The sequence below is a fragment of the Cibotium barometz genome, chromosome 14, assembly GCF_041138505.1.
Source record: "Cibotium barometz isolate CiBa-2024 chromosome 14, ASM4113850v1, whole genome shotgun sequence".
NCBI lineage: Eukaryota > Viridiplantae > Streptophyta > Polypodiopsida > Cyatheales > Cibotiaceae > Cibotium > Cibotium barometz.
Window position 1 is genome coordinate 25,554,106 of NC_141059.1, and position 25,743 is coordinate 25,579,848.

At 47.7% G+C, this 25,743-nt stretch overlaps 1 protein-coding gene across 9 annotated transcripts in view; it reads left to right on the forward strand.

The window, feature by feature from the left end:
• LOC147631850 (uncharacterized) overlaps positions 1 to 25,743 on the forward strand; it is a 231,822-nt gene that overhangs the window by 192,716 nt on the left and 13,363 nt on the right. For 6 of the 9 annotated variants that reach the window (XM_086808399.1, XM_086808402.1, XM_086808400.1 and 3 more), the window contains 7 exons: positions 5,384 to 5,623; positions 5,706 to 5,846; positions 6,116 to 6,233; positions 6,331 to 6,548; positions 7,163 to 7,298; positions 7,530 to 7,605; positions 24,122 to 24,194. In XM_086808399.1, the coding sequence (XP_086664525.1) occupies positions 5,384 to 5,623; positions 5,706 to 5,846; positions 6,116 to 6,233; positions 6,331 to 6,548; positions 7,163 to 7,298; positions 7,530 to 7,605; positions 24,122 to 24,194 (1,002 nt within the window). The remainder of the gene's footprint in view (positions 1 to 5,383; positions 5,624 to 5,705; positions 5,847 to 6,115; positions 6,234 to 6,330; positions 6,549 to 7,162; positions 7,299 to 7,529; positions 7,606 to 24,121; positions 24,195 to 25,743) is intronic. The other 3 variants (XR_015267360.1, XR_015267361.1, XM_086808403.1) reach the window with 3 other exon arrangements.

Consider the following 25,743-nt stretch of genomic DNA (forward strand, 5'->3'; position numbering starts at 1 on the left):
CCTCCTCCGCTGGTCGCCCCTGCCTCTTCTTCCCCTTCATTCCTCCGCCTCAATCCCTGTGCGCAGCTCATCCCTTCCCCTGTGTGTCTAGCTTCCCGTTTTTTTTTCTTTCTTTCTTTTTTTTTCTTTTTTTTTTTTCACTCCCTCCCTTCCTTTCTTTCGCCTTCTTGCCTGCCTCTTCCCCTTGTTTCGGATTGCGAGCGATAGAATGGCAAGGTGGTAATTTTTTCTCTTTACTGCTTTTGCTTAACCTTAGTAACTAATTTTTTTTTTCTTTTGGAAATTGCAGTCCTCATCCGGGTTCAAGTCAGCCTTCTTTTTCGATTAGCATCATGGCTAATCATTCTCCCTCGGCCGGGGCAACCATTTTTTTTTCAGACCACGAAGGACTTTCTCATGCAATAGATCATGAAGTGTGTCCCTGTTCGTGGAGGTGACTGGACTCTCAGCTCACGCTTTATTTTTTCAGATGCAGTTCACCACTCCCCTTCGTCCCCTCTGGTTAGGTCCCTCCTACGGGCCTGGGATTGCCTAAGGAATTTTTTGGTACACACCCCCCCGCGTTCAGTGGAGGAAGCTAACCAGGGGGGATGATTTGATCTTAGATGTGCATGGTAGGCCTCTTGGGGCAGCTATGCATATTCTCTAGGCTGGCTGGGAGACCCTATGCCCCACAATGCTAGCTTGGAAGAGGTTTCAGAGCCTTACCGAGGTGCAGAGATTGGATATCACGCAGCATTTGAGAGGTTCTAGCCGGAGGATTGCACAGATTGATGGAGCCATTCCCAACCACTGGATTACTGGATCTTTTTTGGAAGGTCGTCAGCATTCTTGGTTTGGGGTTTTCTCTGGGACAGGTGTTCCTCTTCAAGTTATGGGTATCTCCTTGCCTCGGAGGATGATGTACCGGTCTTTTTTTCTTTTTCTGTATAGGATGGATGGCAGTTAGAGAGATGTGATGTGCAGGACCTTATTGAGGGCCCCCAGATTCATCCAGTCAGAGTTGTTGGCAGGTTAGGGAAGCATGATCACAGAGAGTGTTACCCTTTGGTTGTATGGTGGCTACCCTATCAGACATTTGCCTTGGGACCCCGGTGAGTGGGTGTGGAAGGATGCTTGTAATCCTTTGAAAGCATGCCTTTTTTCAGTTATACGGTGTAGAATGCCAAACATCTTATCTTGGGACACATTCAGAGTGTCCCTACTCTTAGACCCCATTGGGAGTCTTACGGCATTTCAATTGACATTCAGAGGGCATTTTGGCGGAGATTCTGGCACTCTTATAGGAAGCCACAAATTTCCTCCTTTATCTGGGTTTCCCTTCATGGTGGTCTGGCCACCAATCAGTGGAGGTCTGTTACTGGTGCTTGCCCAGCATGCCCTAGATGTGCACGAGTTTCGAAGTCAGTTTACCATTGTTTATGGGAATGCTGGGAAGCACAGAGGGTTTGGTCTACGATTGCACAACTCTTTGGTAGGATTAAGAGGGATGCTATCATTTCTTTTGGTTCTATCATTTGGGTTACACGGTCTAGGCCTCAGCGGAGGTTCGAGGGGACTGACAGGTTGGCCATTATGGTTAGGCAAGGAGTTTCTCGGCAATGTTGTCTTCAGGATTCGCCACTTTCACACTGTGTCCCTCGGGCACAGAGGTTAGACTGCTCTTCAGAGATTATTGCTAGCATCTCAGCCTGGAATATTTGGAAGGCTAGATGCAGTGAGGCCATTGAGGGTACTCCCGTTTTTGTTTCTCAGTGTCTTTGCAAGATTTGGAGTGATATTATTCACACCATTATGGCTACCTGGGCCAGAATCCAGGGATCTTCAGGGCTGCGGAGAGGAAGCGCGCCGAGTTTATGAGAGAGTGGGACATTGGTATCTTTTTCACATCCTCTCATTCGGGACCCTATTGGCAGCACAGGGCTCCTGATTGGTTGAGATCTCCACCTTGCTTGGTGTGAAAGCTCCATTTTGTAAAATTTTTCATACTTAATAGAAGTCTCCTTGATGAAAAAAAAAAAAAGTCGAAACAGAGATACAAACACCACCCTTGGTACCAACAGTTGGTGACTAAAAGGTGTGTCCCAAGAGAAGCCTGCCTGATCTCCCACACAGGCTAGCATCCAGTTTATGCTCTTGCAAGAGAAATACATCCATAGGTCCACGTGTAACTGCACAATGAAGCTAGGTTTTTACAATTTGTTTCTGCCAACGCGGAAAAAAACTCCCAAGACCTTGAATGTTCCAAGAGACAATCCTCATAAGGACTCAGAGTAGGAACGACCAGATCTGGTGGTCCAGGAGACAATCCTCATAAGGACTCAGAGTAGGAACGACTAGATTTCGTGGTTGATGAAGGACCCCCTTTAGAGGCGGAAGTACGTCTTGCATAGGTAAGGGAGGGAAAATCTTACGATGTAAACCTTACCTCTCTCTCCCGCTCCGGGAAAAAGCTAGGGCTAGTCCTCAAAACTGGAGAGGTACCATGACAATACGAATGCGTAGCCTCATCCTCCAAAGAAGGATCAACATCCTATGAGGCAAGAGCTGCATAAGGGTTAGGGTGCTCCACAAGGGGTGTAGGTGAAGGGGCAGGTATGGGGGTCCGAGGGTGCCTACCATCCCTAACCACAACCCAATGCTATGTGGTCTCTTGTAGCAAAGGAGCAACTAGAGTCTCGGCAACTGCAGAAGGCATCTGATGGGTAGGACCACGCCACCTCCTAGCATGGCCCCTCAATCTGGGACAATCTCTAGCAATGTGGCCCTGTCTCGATGACAAATCCGACACTGGTCAGGTCTGCCTGCAATCTCTATCCTCCGCCGGAAATGAGGTCCATCATGTCTCTGAAGCATAATATGATCGTCAGTAATTGATGGATTAAGAACAAGCACAAGGACCCAGGGTACACCATCAAGAGTGGCAGTAACAACCGCAGAAGCTGGGGCGGGAGAGCTCGGAAGGACTAGTACCTCTAGAACCTAGCCAAAGGATGCCCCTATATGGAAGCTAAAAGCTTCCAATAGGACCGAGGAAGAGCAGGGAACCACAGTGAGAGCGGGGTAAGGCGTTGATCCTCCACCACTGGATCAAAGCCCACCTAGTACTGAAAGAAGAAAATCTTCCTAGGGCCAAGAGAGAAGGGGTTGCCAGCCAAAACCTGAGAAGTAGCTTCTGAAGAATGAAAGTCCACCTGGAAGAAGCCCCGACCAAGCAAACGAGTATCTTGGAAGAAGTACACAATCAGCTCCGAAGGGAGAGCTGCTAAAAGCCATTCACGGGCCTGCGAACGAGGGGGTGGGAACCATAAACTCTCGCAACAAGGGTGCTCTGGACCTCAAGGTCAATGTCGTGCTGAAGAGAGGTGAGCTCATCTTGTGAAAAATTGATGATTCTCCCGGCCAGTGGGGGTGACGAAAGATTGGCTGCGGCAGAAGAAGCGATAAAGCCAATCCAGAAAGTGTGGGTGGCCGACTTGAATCCAAATAAAAATGCTGCTGAAATAAAAAGGGAAACGAGGGAGGACTAGGCGGGTGCAGCAAGGCGGAAGCAGAATGCGGGAGCAACAGAGGCAGGTGCAGAAGAAGGGGGGCAGAGGCGGGAGCAGATGGGCGGGAGCAGCTGGGGCAGCAAAGGGGCAGCTATGGGACAGGCGGGGGCAGCAGTGGGGCAGGCGGGGGCAGCAAAGGGGCAGGCGGGGGCAGAGGCGGGAGCAGAAAGGACACAACAGGCAGCTAGGGCAAGGCGGAAGCAGCTGTGGCAGAGGCGGAAGGGGCAGTCTGGAAAAGAAGGGACAGAGGCGGGGGCAGGAATCAGCAGCGCAAGCTCACCTCATCAACTCCTGCACTTCGCAAATCAAGACCACTATATCAACAATTCACTTACATATGTAAAATTTCTTCAACACATATAAGCCAATTTATGCTTACGTTAGGGGGAAATCTCAACCAATTGGGTGCATTGTGCTGCCAGCAAGGCCCCGTATGAGACAGTGAAAAAAACTCTCCTTTTTTCACTTGCCCTCTTTTTTTCTTCACTTGCACACACCCATCCCATTAACATTTTTTTTCATTATTCTCTCTCCTCACCGCTTCCCTCTTCTCTCTCCTTGACACCATCTTCCTTCCTTCCCCACCATAGGGTGGCGTCCCCACTCCATTCTGGCATCAACAATCGCGCACTTGGTGCACTCATTGGGCTCCTCTCTCTCCTTGATCGCCACTTTCTCTTTTTGACCTCAAGCACCCATTCTCTTTCTTCAACAAAACATGTACAATAGGCTTCAACCACAAAAGTCCCCCACTCTCTCAACTAATCTGAGTGCACATTATAGTGAAAAGTAAAACCTCTCTTATCAGGAGAAGTGGCTGTCCATATATCTCTCAATCCAAGATCAACCAAGACATATCTCTAGGGGGGCTGCACATTCCCTCTTCCTCTAGTCTGTATACCAATCATAGGTACGGTTTGACCCATCTTAGATGGAGGGGCATTATCATTGAACAAAGCAACCAGTAAGGAATCAGCAGGCAGGTGTAATTTGAGGGTAGGATAGTCATCTGCGAAGTGTCCAAATTTGTGACAGTGAAACCAAGCTCCTGCAAATGCGCCCCGATCAAAACATTTTTCTCCCATAAGCACATCATCTACTTCCATGGTAATCGATTCCAGGGGTTGGTTTACACGTGTATGTTCATGCATACACACATGCATGCCTACTACACACATGCATGCCTACTAGACACATGGACTCACATATACACACTTTTTTTTAGTGAAACCACTGCTTCATTAATAAAAGTAATGTACATCCATAGCTTTCCCAGAGTGGGAAAGCAATGACTTAGATCAGAAACAGTGGGAAAACACCTTGAGCTGCTGAAAAGCAAGCTCTCCAAGATCATTGGAATCTTTGAGAGACTAGTAAAGTGGTGTACGGAAGACACATATATACACACACATAGGTATGTTCATGCATACACACATTATATACATACACACCTGTGTGCCTACATAGACACATGCACTCACATATACACACACACACACACACTTAGGTATGTCCATGCATACACAAATATATACATACATTCAAACACACACATACACACATACTATGTACATACACGTAACTACATACTATGTACACATACTATGTACATACACGTAACTACATACATTCATGTCATATGTACATGCACACATACATACGTAAGTACACCTATAGGCATGCATGCATACTTACACACAGACCTAAAATTGAATCCAGTATTCTTTTCTCCAGTAAACAAACCAAGACTTTTGCTCACAGTGTCTCCTGAATAATTATTCTGACGTCGGGTTTGTAGCCAAAATAACAAGCATACATGCTTTGTTGCTCAGGGGCGGAAATTGGAAACCCTTGAAGACAAAGAGAATTTTGTGAGTTACGATAAAGTTTTGCAAGCTAACGTAGGTGAGAGGGACCAGAAAAGGATTCAGTGTGTACAAAAGAGGATGGAAAAAATGAAGAGGGATTATGATTTGAAGATAAGGGATCTCAAGCAGCAAATTGAGAAAAAGTCAATGCGTACGGATGCTGAAAAAACAAGCACAAGAAAGGTCAAAGACCTTGAAACACAGGTAATAATACAGTGATATCACTTTCAGTAACATGTATGATTTTTTTTGGACATGCACATGTTGACCCCATAACTCTTTACAGATCAATCAGATTCGCTCCTTCTACATGAAGAAAATAAAAGACTTGACGGAAAAAGCAGACAGAAACAAGAAGGAGAAGAAATCCGAGGGTAGTATGGACACTGTTACATTTAAAAGAGGCACGACACCAAAAATGTCAACGGTATTTAAACTAAATTCAATTTTACATGAGGCCTTGCGTGAACGTTTGCTCTTGAATGGATAGGTTTGCTAGGCATTGAAGTGTAATGTGTTTCCTGTGCTCTTTGTCAACGCCCCCATAGATATCCGAATCCTGTAGGTGATAATTGAACTCCAGTGTTATGGCATGCACAAAAACCCATCCCAGTCAAACAGAAGAGAAGCTCTATAAAGACTAATGGCTCATTTGAAGGGTAAAGTGTCTCCTGAACTCATCTCTTGTTGAATTAGGTGCAAGCATTAATGATTTCTCAAGAAAGAGTGACTTTGCTCGAAAACATCCTTGCAGAGAAGACAGCAGTAATAGAGCATCTTGAGGCAAAGACTCTAAGTAGAATCAATGAAAGTGGTCAGATTCTTTTTTAAGCACTTCTTGAAGTCAACATCTCTGACCCTTGTAAGCTGCCTCTTATGTGTCCAACTTTACCTGGGTATGATGTGAACAGTTTTCCAATATACAGAGAGGTCATGTCAACTTGCTACAGAAAAGAGAGGGAAAAGTGGCACAAAAAATTGCAATATGGAGAACTCAAGCAGTGAAACATGCTTAGAAAACTGTAAGGAGGATGAAGCTTTAGGTAATACTCTGGAGGATATGGCTGATGAAGGAGAAGTGAAACCGTCAATAGTACTCAATAGAACCTCACGGATACAAAATGCACAGGTATAAGATTTTTAACCACTTACTTTGTTTTAATCCCAATATGCCTCTCCATATGTTTGTGTCTGTTGCTGGTAAGCTACTGTGAAGTGTTGGAACATCACTGACCTGTGATGTTGCATGTTCAAATGGTATCGGGATTTTCTGCCCTTTTCAAAACGTTTTGATTGGTTGCTGTTTTCATGCTGTTGGGATGCTAGCATGGCATATAAAGTACGATATTGTGCCAAGAGATGCGTAAGGGTGAGTACCTCTATAAGACCTTGACAAATGCTTGAGTGTCATTCCAAAGTGATCCCTTCATGGAAGAATTAGGAACCTCTGCCAGAGTCATGGTATGCACCATTTCATGAGTGGCATACATGGCAGTGTCTACAAGAGTGACCTCTTAGAATATCTGGGGTCTTGGGTCAATGACCTATACTCCGCACCAACAACACCACCGAACACCCCACACCCCCTTCCTTCTAACACTTCTACCTCTAGAGATGGCTGCTATGTGCACTTTTAGATGTATCTAATTTTTTATCGATTGAAATATGTTTATTATTTCAAAAAGCACAAAGGGACGACTCAATGAGAAATAGATGATCCATAAGTTTTGTCTTTTAAACCAGGTACAAGACCTTCAAGGTTTAATCTCATCAAACATACATGATCAGACTTTGAGCAAAGAATGTATAAATTGTGCTCAAACTGCAACTTGCTCATACCAACAACAGGAACCTCAAAGGGAACTCAACTTGGTTGTCGGTAAAGTTTAAAAGGGATTCTCAAAAGAAATCTTGCATGTGCCCCACACATTGAGAATGTAGAAATTGTGCTTAAACTGCATCTTACTCATACCCACAACAGGAGCCCCATAGGAAACACAACTAGAGTCTAAAAGGGCATTTTTGAAATGGTACACATGCGTGCACACACATCAAACCCATGGATGAATGTAGTGATAAACATTCTAACTTTGCTTTCTATCATTTGCAGTTTCTTCTGAATCACAAGGCAAAGTAGAGAAAACTAAATGCAAAGAAAGTGAGCATAACAATGTTTTAGAGGCAAGGTAAATTACATGATGCCTTGCAATCCAAACAGAGTTCATTCATTTCAACTCTTTACACTGAAAACTAGATATTACCCTGCAATAATGGATATTTAGAGTGCTTTTAGGAATGATAATCCGCAGATGACTAGAAAAACAGACCAGGCATGAGAAGGAGAGTCCACATACTTGGAAATGCTATCAGGGTTACGAAAACCCGCATCAACCCGGAGATCGATGACTGCGATAGATTGTGGCTAGCGACTCTCCTCCCAACCATAGGCTTCCCTTTCAGAACCACCCCTTGAGACGAAGGTCATGTTGCGGTGTGAGCCAAGCCCCGATAGCACGCCTTGGCGTCCCATACCACTAGTCCGTTTGCTTGCCTGAAGCTACTCTTGCCCTGAGGTCCTACACGCCTTGGTAGACCTCCCTCTACTAGCCATGGATTAGTTACGATTACCATTCCTGGGACTACAGTCTTCTTGGGCAATAGCGGGGAGGGGTGCATCCATCATGGTATGCTTCTGTCCTCACATGATTCACCACATATGGACTACAGATGAGCTGACTACCCCCATTTCAGTATGACCTAGACTCCCCCTACACCAAGCTCACACATGTGGACAGGAGTAGTTCAATATGACTTGCTACAGTTACACATTCGAGATACATGGATTATCCTGGGGGAGCCCTTACCACCCAAGATGCAGTACTACAGTGACCATTTTCTGAGGCTTATAGAGGATGGATTCATACAAAGGCCAGGGCACCTGGATGTTTTCATGTCACACAACATGAGGATAGCACTTGGTCAGCTGAAGGTCTCATCCCATAGGCTCGAGATTGAGGTTCGCAAAGCAACAGGGATCCCTAGAGAGAGCAGACTGTAGATTGTGCCATGGAAGAGTAGAGTCTGAGGAGCATTATATTTGTCAGTGCCCGGTGTATTATGAGATGAGGGGGAGATTCTACTGCCTATTTAGAGAGGGGTTTGGGCCATTATCTTGGGTTATGGAGTATCTAGATCAGCATTGTCTCGGACTCTGCCTGTTGGAGATCCGACGACACAGAGAGTTACCATTCAGAGATCCATCGACCCTGGCACCCATCTCAATCTACCATCACCAATTTTTTGTCCCACAAGAGGACACTGAGATGGATGAGGCCACCACAGTACCGATGAGGGGCCCACCACGTCACTCCTCGACTGGAGTTACCTTGCCTCCTACCACCGCACTTCGGAGAGCCAGACGGCCTCACCCCTCTGGACCTCAAGCACCCCAAGCTCACCAACCCCAGATTGATGAGATCCTCACTCGCCAAATGAGCGTATGTAGCTGCTACCTTGTCCTAGCTTCTCCTCTGCCCTGCTGATCTAGGGGCCCTCCTCACCCCCTCGCCGATGTTGGACATCCTTTATGGACCCGTGCCACACATCAATGGATAGCTCCCTCTCCATACTCACACCCCTGTATCCTCTACACCCACTTTGTATCCATGATGATGAGGATGGTGATCCTCCATGATGAGGATGACGATGATGATAATTACATATCTACATCTACCTAGGGATTAGTGTTAGTTCTTTTATTGTTATGTTGTCTTTTTTTCCATGATGAGATTCCATGGACACATTGTACACCTTCTGTCTCATAGACCCGTTGGGTCTTTTGCAAGACATTAATATATCTTCTTCTTCTACCACGCGCATACCTCATAATAATCACAAGTGAGCCCAAACTCACTTATATGGTAATAACCACCCTAATATTGTCCTTCTTAACCCCATGTTATCCTAGCCCCCGGTTACTAGCCCATTAGCATTATCTCTCCCTTTTTTTGATTCACGTCCTCCTGAATCCAAGTAGGAGACAATCCACTATAAGCTTAAGCTCGAATTTGTATGTCCCAACATAGCATCCGCACAAGATCCTTGGCCCTTATCTAAGATAGTATGGTTATGCAAGAGGGACAGAAGTTGGGTTTTTTTTTTTTCAGAAAGGAGACTTCTATTAAGTATGACAAAATTTTACAAAATGGAGATTTCACACCAAGAAAGGTGGAGATCTCAACCAATCAGGAGCCCTGTGCTGCCAATAGGGTCCCGAGTGAGAGGACGTGAAAAAGATATCTATGTTCCACTCTCATAAATTGGCCGCGCTTCCTCTCCGCAGCCCTCGAAGATCCCTGGATTCTCGCCCAAGAAGCCATAATGGTGTGAATAATATCACTCCAAATCCTGCAAAGACAGTGAGAAACAAGAACGGGAGTACCATGAATGGCCTCGGTGCATCTAGCCTTCGAGATATTCGAGGCTGAGATGCTAGCAATAATCTCCCAAGAGCTGTCTAACCTCTCTGCCAGAGGGACAAAGTGTGAAAGTGGGAAATCCTGAAGACAACACTGCCGAGCAACTCCTTGCCTAACCATAATGGTCAAGCTCCTGTCAGTCCCCTCGAATCTCAACTGAGGCCCAGACTGTGTCAACCAAATGATAGAACCAAAAGAAATGATAGCATCCCTCTTAATCCTACCAAAGAGGTGTGCAATCGTAGACCAAACCCTCTTAATCCTACCAAAGAGGTGTGCAATCGCAGACCAAACCCTCTGTGCTTCCCTGCATTCCCATAAACAATGGTAAACTGACTCCGAAACTCCTGCACATCTAGGGCAAGCTGGGCAAACACCAGTAACTGACCTCCACTGATTGGTGTCCAGACCGCCATGAAGAGAAACCCAAATAAAGGAGGAAATCTGTGGCTTCCTATAAGAATGCCACAATCTCCGCCAAAAAACCCTCTGAATGTCAGTCGAAATGTCGTAAGATTCCCAATGGGGTCTAAGATTAGGGACACTCTGAATGTGTCCCAAGATAAGATGTCTAGCATTCCGCACCGTATAACTGAAAAAAGGCATGCTTTTCAAAGGGTTACAAGCATCCTTCCACTCCCACTCACCGGGGTCCCAATGCAAATGTCTGATAGGGCAGCCACCATACAACCAAAGGCTAACACTCTCTGTGATCATCCCGCGGAGGGGGGGGGTCAACAAAGACGTGCTTCCCTAACCTGCCAGCAACTCTGACTGGACGAATCTGGGGGCCCTCAATAAGGTCCTGCACGTCACATCTCTCCAACTGCCATCCATCCTGTGCAGAAAAAAAGACCAGTACATCATCCTCCCTAGGCAAGGGGAGACCCATAACCTGAAGAGGAACACCTGTCCCAGAAAAAACCCCAAACCAAGAATGATGACGGCCTTCCAAGAAAGATCCAGTAATCCAGTGGTTGGGAATGGCTGCATCAATCTGTGCAATCCTCCAGCTAGAGCCTCTCAAATGCTGCGTGAAATCCAATCTCTGTACCTCGGTGAGGCTCTGAAACCTCTTCCAAGCCAGCACTATGGGGCATAGGGTCTCCCAGCCAACCCAAAGAACATGCATAGCTGCCCCAAGAGGCCTACCATGCACATCTAAGATCAAATCATTCCACATAATGGGCTGCCGGTTAACTTCCTCTGCTGAACGCGGGGGGATGTGTACCAAAAAACTCGTCAGGCAGTCCCAGGCCCGTAGGAGGGACCTAACCAAGGGGGATGAAGGGGAGCGGTGAACTGCATCCGAAAAAATAAAGCATGAGCTGAGAGTCCAGTCACCTCCGCGAATAGGGACACACTTCGTGATCTGCTGCATGGGAAAATCCTTCCACGGCTCAGTGCCTGCTGAAAGAAAGCCCCTAACAACCAGCTTACAAAGCAAAGCCTTACATTGCACCTCAGGGTCAATGATATTCAATCCCCCTTTCTGCTTAGGCCTGATAATGGTTTCCCAAGCAACTCTAGCCCTGGTGTGTGCATTTCCATCAAGCCCTGACCAAAGAAAGTTCCGAATAAGGCGATGAAGCTGGCCAATGCAGCCCTTATGAAAAATCGAGCAGGAAGCGATAAACCAAGTCATGGCTAGCAAAACTTGGCTAACCACCAAAGCTCTAGAGGCCAAGTCGAGCTTCCTCCTACTCCAGTGATGAAGTTTGCTTTTACTGCTTAAGAGCACTGGAGCAAACTGTTGTGCAGGGGAGATGTCAACGCCCACCTGACAACCAAGGTATCTGGCAGAGCATCCTCTCTCAATCCAAGTAAAACCAACATCTGTACCCCAATCTCCAAGAGGAGAATCACTGATCCAAAAACCAACTGACTTATGCCAATTGATAGTAGCTCCTGCTGCCAATCAAAAGGCCTCCAAGGCTATCCGGAAAGAACATAAACAAGCATGTGAAGCCTCAAGGAACAACGCCGTATCATCTGCTAACTCAGAGTCCAAAAACTCTTCCTCTGTGCATAAAGGCAGCTTGAGACCCACAACACCTAGGGGTAGCCCGAAAAAACTTGCTCATAGCCTCAGCTACAATCAGGTACAGTAAAGGGGCGAGGGGACAGCCCTGCCTCACTGAACGGGAAATCTGAAAATGCTCACCGCGCCCCCCACAAGCTAAAACAGTGCTATGACCCTCCCTGTATAGGCAAAACACCCCTCTGATCCAGTTTTGGGAAAACCCCATGTGTGCCATAGAGCCCTCCAAAAAAAACTTTTTCAAAATCAAGCAAAAGAATGGCAAGAGGCTGCTGACAAGACTTTGCCCACTCGACAACAAGAAAAGATGTTATTGGAGGAACCCATTCTGGGTATCATGGATAGTCCTTTGGAGAATCGGCTACAACCTTATACTCAAGACTTTAGCTAAAATTTTATATGTAGATCCAAGGAGGGTGATGGGCCTCCATTGCTTGATGTCAGTCTTGTCCCCACTCTTGGGGATAAGGTGAATCAGCCCCTCTGTGAGGTATGGAGGCATCATACCCGACAACCACATTTCTTGAAGGGCAACAGTGATAGCATCTCCAATATGATCCCAAAAAAGAATAAAGAAGGCGGGAGAAAGACCATCATCCCCTGGGCATGAACCACTGGAAAGAGCATGCAGTGCGTGAAGGAATTCATATTTCGAGAAAGGGGCACTCAGGGAAGAACACATAGCATGTGTAATGAGCCTCAGCATGCACTCCCAAACTTTCTACCGTGCCACATCTCTCTGAGGGGAGGGCACCTCTGCAGTCAACAAAGACCGATAAAATTCTGAAGCAATACCCCTCACCTTATCAAGCTCAATCTGAGCCTCACCCTGTGAATCTTAAAATACCTCATGGAATCCCTGCTATGGGAAGGCCAGTGTGCTGAAAAAACTCTTTCTTGCATCTGCCACGGCCCACCCATCTGAGTCCAAAAGGCCTCATTCGCATGAAAGGCGAACTCAGCCCTCCTATCCATGGCCAACTGCAGCTCTGCTCTAACTGTGGTCAAGAGGTCTGTAATCCAAGTCGCATGTGGATGCTTTTCATGTTCCCTCTGAAGAGCAGCAATCCTACGCCTAATAGCTCTCTCCTTGTCCAAAGCCTCCTTCTTCTTAGACAAGGCAGTGCTATGATAATGATGGCTGGTCCTCTCAAGAGCTAGCGCAATATTATGACGAGGATCACGACCGTCACAAGATCTCCATATCTCTCTGATCTCAAGGGAAATGTCAGCATCTAGATAAAGAGAGTCAGGGATACGGATACGGGGAGAGGCCGAGCGAGCCCCAGGCTCCCTGAGACACAAAACGACGGGGCAATGATCGGATGTGGTGGTACCAGGCATATTAGCAATGGTGCCTCCTCTATCCAAGGATCAATAATCCACATAAAACCTGTCTAGACGTGCAAAGATGCTCTCATCCCCACTCTTGCAGTTATGCCAAGAGAAAGATAAGGAATCTGGCCTAAAGGAAAGCGTGAACCTCTCCCATGAGGCTCGCTCCAAAAGGTGTAAACCCCCTTCGCGTCCACTCTTCTTGTCAGAAGGTTGCTCAACCATATTAAAATCTCCTCCCACTATCCAATGATCAACTTGGGGAATGACATTTGTAATGGTGTCCCAAAAGGCCACCCTTTCACCTCTCACGTTAGGTGCATAGATATTCAAGATTCTTAATTTCTGACCCTCATGCATGATCAAGATCCACTGCGCTCTAGCAGGGATGATAACACCGTGCCCAATAACATGAGGTATAATAGATGCTTCCACTGAAATACAAACACCCCCTCTAGTCCCAACTGCCGAGGACCAGAAGGTGTGGCCAGAAAGCATCTTACCAGTTTTGCCACACTGAGATCTATCCAATTTGTGTTCCTGCAACAAAAGCACATTCATAGACCCTCCTGTAACAGCAGGGTGAAGCTGGTCCTTCAGAAGGCGCTTCCTACCACGGGTGGGAAGCCCTCCAAGGCCCTGCACATTCCATGAGACGATTCTCATGGAATAGAAAAGGGTTTGACCCCCGATCTAAAAAGACGATGGGCAGCCTGAGGACGCCTCTCATAATGCTGGAGGACGGGAAAATCCACAGGGCAAAGTCCACTGACATGCCCTTGTCGGAGGCCCTGCACCGGGGCATCAAGGGCAATGGCATCATGCTGAAAATCCTACAATACATGATCCCCACTCTGAACATCCTGCATATCGCCCCCTCCAAGTAGAGTGGACTCCACAAAGTCATCCTGATCTGAGATATCATCTCTCTGCAAAGATGCATCAGCTGACACATCCCTCTGACCAGAAACATCATCTATCTGTACATGATCCGAGGAAGCCTTCCCATAATCGCACCAGAGGGGCGGGCGTGAGAAACAGCTCGCCACACCTGGCAGACTGAAGGACGGGAAGAAACCAAGGGAGGTGACGCCTGAGAGGCACGCTTACGAGGCCTCCTGCGACCTCGAGCCCGAGGACAATCTCGAGCAAAGTGACCCTGTTGTTGACAAACCCGGCACTGATCGGGTTTACCTGCAATCTCCATACGTTGCTTCAAAGGGCCACAAGGGCCCGGAAGCAAAACATAGTCCTCAAAGAGTTCAATGTCACGGGCAAGAACCATGACCCTGGGGACAGCATCTGCCGAGCTAGTGACCACCTGGGCAGAAGATGTCGGCAAGGCGTGAAGGAGGGGCACTTGAAGAACAAGCCCAAAGGCAGACCCAATGGCCTCTAACATAGGCCAATATGTGCGAGGAAGACCTGGGAATCTGAGAGTAATCGGGAAACGGTTCCGGTCTTCCTCAACAAGGTCAAAATAGCTAGAGTAGGGAACAAAGAATATCTTCCTTGGGCCCAATGGCAAAGGGCTGCCCTTCAAAACCTCTGAGGCTGCGTCCTCAGAATCAAAATCCACTTGGAAGAAACCTCTTCCAAGCAACCTGACATCTTAAAAGTGTAGAGCGAGGTCAGAGCAGGGCAGAGCCGCTGTGAGGTGAAAAAAAGAAGAAAGAACACTGCCTCTATAGCCCTTCACCCCGCAAACTTGGAATACAACACACGAACGGGGACACCACCAACCACCGGCTAGAACGTTCCTCACACTTCACCACCCAACCCACGCCAGACAGACAGCACCAAACAGGGGCACCATAGACAAAGCAAACACCCAGCAATATATTTCCAGTCAAAACATTTCATACAAGCTTCTCCCGACACAGAAGCCTTACTCACACAACCATTACAAACACTGACTCAGACCTGTCACACTGCCGAGGATACACCACATCCCCAATCACCACGAACCACTCGCCTGCCTGCTGTGCCAATCACACCAGAATGAACCCGGCCACTCTCTCTTCAGAAGGCGCCCCACCAGCTAACCCTCGACTCTCTGCAGCCCATCACTTCTGCATGTGTCGTCAGCAGCAGCTTCACTCAATGCTTTCTCTCTCTGTCTCTGTGATCCTCTGTCACCTGCAGCTTATCTGCAGTGCTACCGGCCCACCACCAAGCAGCAACACCTGTCCTTCTCTATCTTTGACGTGCCATCAGCCCCACCAGCTTCTGCACGATCCTTTGTCCACAGCCCTCCAAAACCCAACAGCTTCACGGCCCCTCTTTACACTCCTTTTGCCCAGTCAGCCACCACAGCCATCATCTAGGCGACCTCCTCTGCAAGTCGTCAGCCCATCAGCAACCTCGATGTCCCTCTTGTGGCGAACCTACCACCACTGGCCATCAGCAGCTGCACGCTGGTCCTCTCTGTAGCCTTGTGTGTCTGCGCTCCACCTCAAAAGCGGCCTCCCAGCAAGGTCACCTCACCATGCTTCTGCTCTACGCGCTGCAGCTGTTTCCCTGGCTCTGTCCGCTCACGAGAACCGGCTGCACCTGTGGCTGCACCTAGCCACACACAAACAAAAGGCCACTTGCTTCGTCTTGCGCTCCAGGCTCTCTCACAAGGCAGCAACCTTCTCTTCGCTGCTCCTCAGTCGCCGCCAGCTACAAGTGCACCAGCTTCGTATGACCAACGCAGCCTTTCACCGTTGCTAAAGGCGGCTCACATCCATCGCCAGCAGTCACCGCTGAATCACCAGCGCGGCCTCCAATACAAGGCGGCTATCCTCTTCTGCGTTGGCTCTGCAGATCACCCGCCAGGCGGTCTTCTCCTCACGCCTACAGCAGCTGCGCTACCTGCTCTTCGCTCGAGAAGCCCCCAGCTCTGCAAGGCGGCCACTCTTTTCCAACCCGCCGACTCCCCAGCCAGGCATCCACTGCTTCAAAGCGGCCACCTTCACGTGCTTGCCAACCCTCTAGATAGTGTGCGCTGGCAGCTCGTAAAGCTCCCACACGGCCATTCTTTTCAGTGGCCACGTTTATCATTAATTTTATTTTGTTCTAAGGCCTGCCACCTCAACATTCCTTTTCACACCATTGCTTTTGCATACTATCCACATCTTTATTTGCCCATGTCTCCATACACTTCAAACACAACCTTCCGAGTGCCCATGTATACTTGGACACGTACACAAACAAGCGACCGAGTGCTGATATCAACTCGAGCTGACCACGTTCCGGACCGGCCTCAAAACAAAACCATCCACAAAATCACTCTGCCAACGCATTCACAGGCAAAACCTTCACACACGCCACGCATCCATATATACACAGGCCCAAAAGATCTTTCAGAAAAACGCCTGACATACTTTGCCACCCCCCCCCCCCATCTGCTAGAGCATTCATGCTCAGCAGCAAAAAGATAAATTCCGATAGCTATCCACCAGGATCAAAAGGAAATAACAACTCACCATCCCATTCCCCAACATCTTTGAAACACCATGGCTGCATCACTGCATACCAAACATCGACCATATGCATCACAAAATCATTTACCTCCACTTCACCCACAACAAACCCCCTCGTCTTCAAACCTGTGGCATTACAGCATTAGGCATCCAATTCATTAACACCAGCGAAGGCCAGGTTCCAGCATCTTGACCTTTCTGCAGACAAAAATCCACATCCTCTCCAATGGGAGTGTCCACAAGCACTTCCAGCTCTTGTACTTCAGGCATCTCTTCACAACCATACAGCTCAACTGGTTCAGAACCCTTGTCATCCATGGACTTTGCCTTTAGCATTTCAGCAACCCGCAAAGAAGCCTTAGCTACACTCTCAACCATACCTGCATCCATCTCCATCTCTGGCTCCTGTTCATCAAGGCTAGCAACTTCCCATATATCATCCTCAGGCACAATACTCACATCATCACAACGCTCTTCATCAGCCAAATTTACATGCATACCTCCTTGAATGTCGCCAACCCCCCTGGTATCATTGTCCAAAGACTCCCCAGCACCTAATGCATCAAATGGAAAAACATCCATACCTTCCATCGCAGGTACCAAACCACCATCAAGCTGTCCAAGAAAATCCATAATGATAGGATCTTCCTCCATACTCTCCACATCCGCATCACAAACCATCTTCAGTTCATCAGAAGTCTCTACCCCATCCTCCTCCCTTGCAGAATCTGGTAAAGAATCATCCTCAAAGCATCCTGTATCCAGCTCCTCTTCCTTCTCATCATCAGCCAATCCCAAGGCATCATCCGCTTTGCTTCCATGTGCATGCATATCATCCAAATCCGAATGCAATTGATCTTCAATAGAACCTTCCAACTCACTGTCATGTACAGCTATGACATCCTCATCCAAAGAAGAATCCACTGGCAACTCCTCATCTTCACTTTGCTCCTTCACCTGTTTTTCATCCACCTTCACCTGCTTTAAAGACTTTGGAAAAAAATCAGAAGGCATATAGAACATCCCCCTCTGTACCTGTATCGGCCTTTGAGGCTCCTGTCTAATCAAACTTTGCATAGGACTCTTATCCACCTCAACCAAATTTACATGCATATCCCTTGCAGACACAACACCTTCATACGGATAAATACCCATCTCCATCTGCTTCAAAATCTTGCCTTCCTTTTCCCTAGCAATCCTAACTGCATCATCAAATGACTTGGGATTCTTTAACTCAACCCTGACCTTCAAATGGGGTAACAAACCATCAATAAACAAGCTTTTCTTCAAAAACATAGGAGGAACTTCCTGCTTCAATGTCATACACCACTTACCCCACAAACATGTAAATACCTGCACAAAATCATCCAGTGATTGCCCACGAACCTGCTTCAAGATGCTCAACTCCTGCCAAATCACACTAGAATCCTCCGCTTGCTGAAAATGCTCCAAAAGGCCTTCTTTCAACCTGTCTAAGGTCAAAACACCATGTAACTTACATGCCGCATCCTGTGCTTCAAAATTCTTAAGCCAGCTTCGGGCATCTCCCTTCAAAAAAATCTTTATCAGCCTCAGAACCTGCTCTTCATCTGTCACATGATTGCTAATGCATGCCAACTCCATCTGCTCCAAGAAGTCAACCACATCTTCTCCCTTCCTGCCATGAAACTCCGGATAAGACCACATCCTGACAACCTGTAACAATCCCTGAGCTCTCCTCAGTGGAACATACGCCCTTCTAGGCAAAGAACAACGCCAGAGCTATCCTCAGTGGGGGCACCAGAAGGATGTGAGGTGAAAAAAAGAAGAAAGAACACTGCCTCTATAGCCCTTCACCCCGCAAACTTGGAATACAACACACGAACAGGGACACCACCAGCCACCGGCTGGAACGTTCCTCACACTTCACCACCCAACCCACGCCAGACAGACAGCACCAAACAGGGGCACCATAGACAAAGCAAACACCCAGCAATATATTTCCAGTCAAAACATTTCATACAAGCTTCTCCCGACATAGAAGCCTTACTCACACAACCATTACAAACACTGACTCAGACCTGTCACACTGCCGAGGATACACCACATCCCCAATCACCGCGAACCACTCGCCTGCCTGTTGTGCCAATCACACCAAAATGAACCCGGCCACTCTCTCTTCAGAACGCGCCCCACCAGCTAACCCTCGACTCTCTACAGCCCATCACTTCTGCATGTGTCGTCAGCAGCAGCTTCACTCAATGCTTTCTCTCTCTGTCTCTGTGATCCTCTGTCACCTGCAGCTTATCTGCAGTGCTACCGGCCCACCACCAAGCAGCAACACCTGTCCTTCTCTATCTTTGATGTGCCATCAGCCCCACCAGCTTCTGCACGATCCTTTGTCCACAGCCCTCCAAAACCCAACAGCTTCACGGCCCCTCTTTACACTCCTTTTGCCCAGTCAGCCACAGCCATCATCTAGGCGACCTCCTCTGCAAGTCGTCAGCCCATCAGCAACCTCCATGTCCCTCTTGTGGCGAACCTACCACCACTGGCCATCAGCAGCTGCACGCTGGTCCTCTCTGTAGCCTTGTGTGTCTGCGCTCCACCTCAAAAGCGGCCTCCCAGCAAGGTCACCTCACCATGCTTCTGCTCTACGCGCTGCAGCTGTTTCCCTTGGCTCTGTCCGCTCACGAGAACCGGCTGCACCTGTGGCTGCACCTAGCCACACACAAACAAAAGGCCACTTGCTTCGTCTTGCGCTCCAGGCTCTCTCACAAGGCAGCAACCTTCTCTTCGCTGCTCCTCAGTCGCCGCCAGCTACAAGTGTACCAGCTTCGTATGACCAACGCAGCCTTTCACCGTTGCTAAAGGCGGCTCACATCCATCGCCAGCAGTCACCGCCGAATCACCAGCACGGCCTCCGTACAAGGCGGCTATCCTCTTCTGCGTTGGCTCTGCAGATCACCCGCCAGGCGGTCTTCTCCTCACGCCTGCAGCAGCTGCGCTACCTGCTCTTCGCCCGAGAAGCCCCCAGCTCTGCAAGGCGGCCACTCTTTTCCAACCCGCCGACTCCCCAGCCAGGCATCCACTGCTTCAAAGCGGCCACCTTCACGTGCTTGCCAACCCTCTAGATAGTGTGCGCTGGCAGCTCGTAAAGCTCCCACACGGCCATTCTTTTCAGTGGCCACGTTTATCATTAATTTTATTTTGTTCTAAGGCCTGCCACCTCAACATTCCTTTTCACACCATTGCTTTTGCATACTATCCACATCTTTATTTGCCCATGTCTCCATACACTTCAAACACAACCTTCCGAGTGCCCATGTATACTTGGACACGTACACAAACAAGCGACCGAGTGCTAATATCAACTCGAGCTGACCACGTTCCGGACCGGCCTCAAAACAAAACCATCCACAAAATCACTCTGCCAACGCATTCACAGGCAAAACCTTCACACACGCCACGCATCCATATATACACAGGCCCAAAAGATCTTTCAGAAAAACGCCTGACACCGCCAGGACCCAATCCCGAGCCTGGAGACGGGACGGGTGAGATCCGAAGATTCTGGCAATGAGGGCCGTTTTGGAGTCTTTCTCTATTTCAGCGTAGAGGACCCCGAACTCGGCTTCGGAAAATACAATGGTTCGCTCGGCTGAGGGAGAATGATTAGCCATGATGCTAATCGAAGAAAAAGGCCGACTTGAACCCGGATGAGGAGCAATCCGAACCAAGGGGAAGAGGAAGGCGTTGAGGCGGAGGAAAGGAAAGGAGGGTGGAAAAGGGAAAAGCAAAAAGGAAAGGGAGGCAAGGGGGAGATGGCTGGACACAGAGGCGAAGAGGGGTGGGGGAAGGGCAGCACAACAGGGCTGCACAGAGGGAAGAGGCGATTAGAGGAGGGGAGGCAAAACGATCAATGGGAGGTCGATTAGAGGAGGGGAGGCAAAATGATCAACGGGAGGTCGAACAAGGGCGGGCAGAGGTAGGGACGAACAGAGGGGAAGGAAGAGGCGAATTAGGGCGGGCAGAGGCAAGGAGCGGAGGCGAAGGAGGATGGGGGGCGAAGCAGGAAGAGAGGCGGATGGGCACAGCGAAGGAGGAAGGAGGGTCGCAACGATGGAGGATGGAAGCGAAAACAAAGGAACAGAGGCGGAGGAAGGATCAGAGGCGGAGGGGAGCGATTCAGGCAGCGAAGGAGGAAGGAAACAATGGAGGAAGGAGGGGCGCAGCGATGGAGGAAGGAAGCGACGGCAGAGGAACAGAGGCGGAGGAAGGATCAGAGGCGGAGGGGAGCATTTCAGGGTTCGGGGAGCTCGCGGTGCCTACTTGTCCGAGAATCACTACGTGCCGTAGGCTAATGTCTGGACCTTCGAAGTTGGGTATTTTGAATATCTATGTGCCTAATAATGTACAGGGAGAGACGGTGGCCCTCTGGGGCACCATCATAGACCTGCTGCCCCAAGCTAATCATTGGATTGTTGGAGGAGGCTTCAACATTGTTGAGCAGCCATTGGACAAAAAGGGTGGCCATAAGGGTAGAACACACCCTTTGGAGAGAACCTCCTAGGAGAGATTCATACTCTCCTTCTATGGTAGGGATTGTTGGACAGAGGATGATTTCTAGAGGAGGTCTAACTCTTTATCTTACTCATGGCATAACCGTAGAAGCAGGGATGGATGCATCTTTGCATGGTTGAATAGATTTTATGTGGAGGGCGTGAATAGAGGAGGCTCTATTGTCATCTTGCCTAGTACTACCAAATCACCTCAGTGCCCAGTTGTCTTGTGCATCAGGGAACTTGGGAGGCAGAAGGGTGTACCCCGTGCTCACAGAGACCTCCCTGGAAGCTATGAGAAGGTTTGTCAAAGTTACCCCAAGAATCTCGGGCCTCCGGCTACCTCTTCACACTGAGGAGTTACTAGACTCAGAGTTAGCAGATGATACTGCTATGTTTCTGGAGGCTTCGCAAGCATGCCTCTGTGACTAGTGACTCTCCGCAAACAGATTGGGGTTTGGATGTGGGGTTTGCATGGATTGAGAGAGGATGCACTACCAGATAACTTGGCTGTCAGGTTTGCATTGACATCTCGCCTGCACAACAGTTTGCTCTTGTGCTCATGAGCATCAAAAGAAAACTTCAGCATTGGCGTAGCAAGAAGCTTGAGAATGGTTTCTTCCAAGGAAGGAGTATTTTTGATAACATCTTTTTGTTTTGGGAAGGTGTGGAGGGGGCTAAATCTAGCCAACAACCCCTTGACATCCTTTTGCTAGACTTTGAAAAAGCTTATGACAAAGTGGATTGGGACTTCTTGGAAGGCATGATGGCTGGGTTTCTTCCTGGAGTGGATTAGAGGGGTCTCTTGCATGTATAGGGAAGCCCACATTACAATTTTAGTCTGCCAGGGGCGTGGTGAGTGCTTTCAGATCTCCTGTTCCGTGAGGCAGGGATACTCGTTAGCTCCACTACTTTACCTTATAATAGTAGAGGCTATGAGCAAGTTTCTTAGGGTTACCCAAGGGATTTCGTGTCTCAGGCCGCTTCTTCGCCCTCAAAGGAAGAGTTACTGGACTCAAAGTCAGTAGATGATAGTGCTATATTTTTGGAGGCTTCACAAGCATGCCTCTGTGCTTTTCACACTACCTTGGAGATGTTTTGTTCAGCAGTAGGCGCCACCATCAATTGGCACAAATCAATGGGATTCCTGATTAGTGACTCTCCGCAAACAGATTGGGATTTGGATGTGGGGTTTACTTGGGATTGGGAGAGGATGCACTGCCAGATACCTTGGTTGTCAGGTTGGCATTGACATCTCGCCTGCACAACAATTCGCTCCTGTGCTCATGAGCATTAAAAGCAAACTTCAGCATTGGGAGAGGATGCACTGCCAGATACCTTGGTTGTCAGGTTGGCATTGACATCTCGCCTGCACAACAATTCGCTCCTGTGCTCATGAGCATTAAAAGCAAACTTCAGCATTGGAGTAGCAAGAACCTTGATTTGGCCTCTAGAGCCTTGGTAGCTAACCAAATGCTACTGGAGACTGCATGGTATATCACTTCGTGCTGGGTTTTTCATAAGGGATGCATTGGTCAGCTTCATCGGCTTGTTCCGAACTTCCTTTGGTCAGGATGCCATCTTGGAGTACAACTATCCCTCTCAACCCCAGACCATGAGGGAAGTTGGATTCCATGATTGCAGGTGGCACATCGACCCCTATGCTTTGAAGGTTGCACATAACACGGCATGGACATGTCGGTCGCTCAATTTTCCGACAAGGCTAGGACATGTCATTCTGTTACACACAGTAGATGGCACCCCAGCGGCCGTTGCCAACTGGCAAGCCCAGGGCCTCTCTCCCAACTTTCTCACAGACTTCTAGCATCAGCTTTGGGATAGTTTTCGTCCTTGGAAGAGTACCCTCTTCCTTTGGCTCCTTGCACCTTGCAATGGGCACGTGGCTGACGAAATGCAGGGGGGGGGGGGGGGGGGGGGCGGGGGAGGCTGTGGTTGGGGTTGGGGTTTGTTTCATGCTGCCATGGGGCACTCCTGCTTGTGTGTGTATTTGTCCTGATTAAGCAAAGTTGAAATTCTTTGAGTATTCCACACAACCCACTGTCTTGCATCTACCTCTAGAAAGATTTTGGTACGTAATACATATTGGATGTCCAAAACTTATTCTTTCATCTAGATAAGCTTTTCAGGCCTTCTGAGTTTACCCCTTCAAATGTCAAGAATAAACACTGCTTAGACTACAAATAGATGCATGAGATGAGCTACGGGGCAGCCCTGCGTCACTGATGGTAGGTTTCACAAATTTTCTTCGTCACTTCTTTCATCAAGCTTGTTCTATGGCCCCATGTATAATCCATCCGTAAGTGATTCCCATTCTTTCTATGGTGTCCTCTAGGAAGTTTCAGCACAGCCCCTTATATGCCTTGAAGGAGAATTGGCCAGCCGTTTTATTGAGTCCTTTTTAGATGAGATATATATGGAGAGACCAGATGTGATCTCAATACATTATTTTCTAAATTGCAAGTGTCAAGTCCTTTCCATGAACTTACAAAATAATTTAAAGAAGAGTGGCCTATTACCATCATCTCACCGAAGACATTTTCCGTGTGAAAAAGCATTAGTGGTTTCTGGAAATGGCATTTTTTGTCTCTTCTGTAACAGTTTTCTATATATTTCATTTTTTATTTGCAGTGTTAGTTCATCTACATTTCAACTAGAGATATGAATCTATGTGTTTGCAAGCTATCTTTTAATTTTACAGGCAATACTGTCAGGAAATAAGCATATGTTAAAGTAATCAGTTTTGATGCAAAATTCCAGAATCTACGTTGTTAAGCATGCAAATCAAAATGATGATTGATATGTCTTGTGCAAACGCCCAGGCAACAAAACGTGAAAGATGAGTTGAGATCAGTGCAGGATATGACTATGCAGTCCATGAATCCAAATCAACAGGTAAGATAAAAAATTATATGTACAAGAGTGCTGAAAAGATTCTAGAGAGGACATGATCAATAGGCTGAATGTCTGAACGAAAAAACGATTTTCTTTGTCATGGCGACATTTATAGATTTCTTCCCCCTGGAAAAGAGATTCTTGTATTAGTTAACAAGAAAAACAACCATGCAGGCTAAGTGCTAAATCGGTTCTGTTGAGGGAGCGATAATCAAAGTGACGAGAAAGAGGAGGGTGGGGGGGGAGAGGACAACCATATGGGTGGTCTATAATGCCTGGTGGGCTCACCACCAGTGTTGGTGAGAGAAGGGCCATGACGCCAAGTCCACAGTAAGGCCTCACGGTGCTTATGCAGTCCATGAATCCAAATCAACAGGTAAGAAAAAAATATATATGTACAAGAGTGCTGAAAAGATTCTAGAGAGGACATGATCAATAGGCTGAATGTCTGAACAAAAAAATGATTTTCTTTGTCATCTCGTGACATTTATAGATTTCTTTTTTTTTTCCCGGAAAAGAGATCTTTCTATTAGTTACCAAGAAAAACAGCCATGCAGGCTAAGTGCAAAATCAGCTTTGTTGAAGGAGCGATAATCAAAGTGACAAGAAAGAGAGGGAGGGGGGGGTTCGAGTGAACATAGAAGAGGCAGCCGGAACAACAGCTGTCAAGATTTGATGATGAGCAACTTGCAGTGCCAGTCCCCCACTATCCTCCTCATATGCCATGGTTGCCTTGGCCTCTTTGGTCCAAGCAACTACGTCCCAAGTAATAGTGCAAGGGGGAGCCATGTCCATCATGAAGATGCAGAGAAACCTTTGCCAAACATGTTGAGCCTTCGGGAAATCCGAGAGGCAATGATGTTGGGACTCCTATAAATGGCCACACCTCAAACAGACTGTTGATCTGCCTCCTATGGTCAACCAAGTGCCAACCGCGAGGCTCCTATGGGCTAACTTCCACAGAAAGAGTGTAATCTTCTACAGTGGAAAACTATCCCACAGCCTCTTTGAGAAATCCGAAAGAAACTGTAGAGAGAGACCCTAGGGCTGCGAGTGCCCTAGGGTCAACCAAGTGCCAACCGCGAGGCTCCTATGGGCTAACTTCCACAGAAAGAGTGTAATCTTCTACAGTGGAAAACTATCCCACAGCCTCTTTGAGAAATCCGAAAGAAACTGTAGAGAGAGACCCTAGGGCTGCCAGTGCCCGCATCTATTGGGGTGTCCTCGATCTCGGGCATTTGAATCCCGCGGCAAAGCCGTGCTGTATTGAAGTGATTAGGGTGGTTCATAATGATCAAGAAACACCATAGTGAAGCATTATGAATCACTTAAGCTAGGAGGACTAGAACATTGATTAACATAAGCGTAGGTGAGATTAGTATAATGATTAATCATGCACACTTTATATTAGATGAGTGGCCTCTTAAATAGGCATCAAAGGTACATTGCTTCTTTGAGAAAACACATGGGAATAAACCAAGAGGGAAACTCCTACATCATCTCCTAAACCTCCTCCATAAAGCCTGTAATGGGCGGCCGCCGGTTTCTA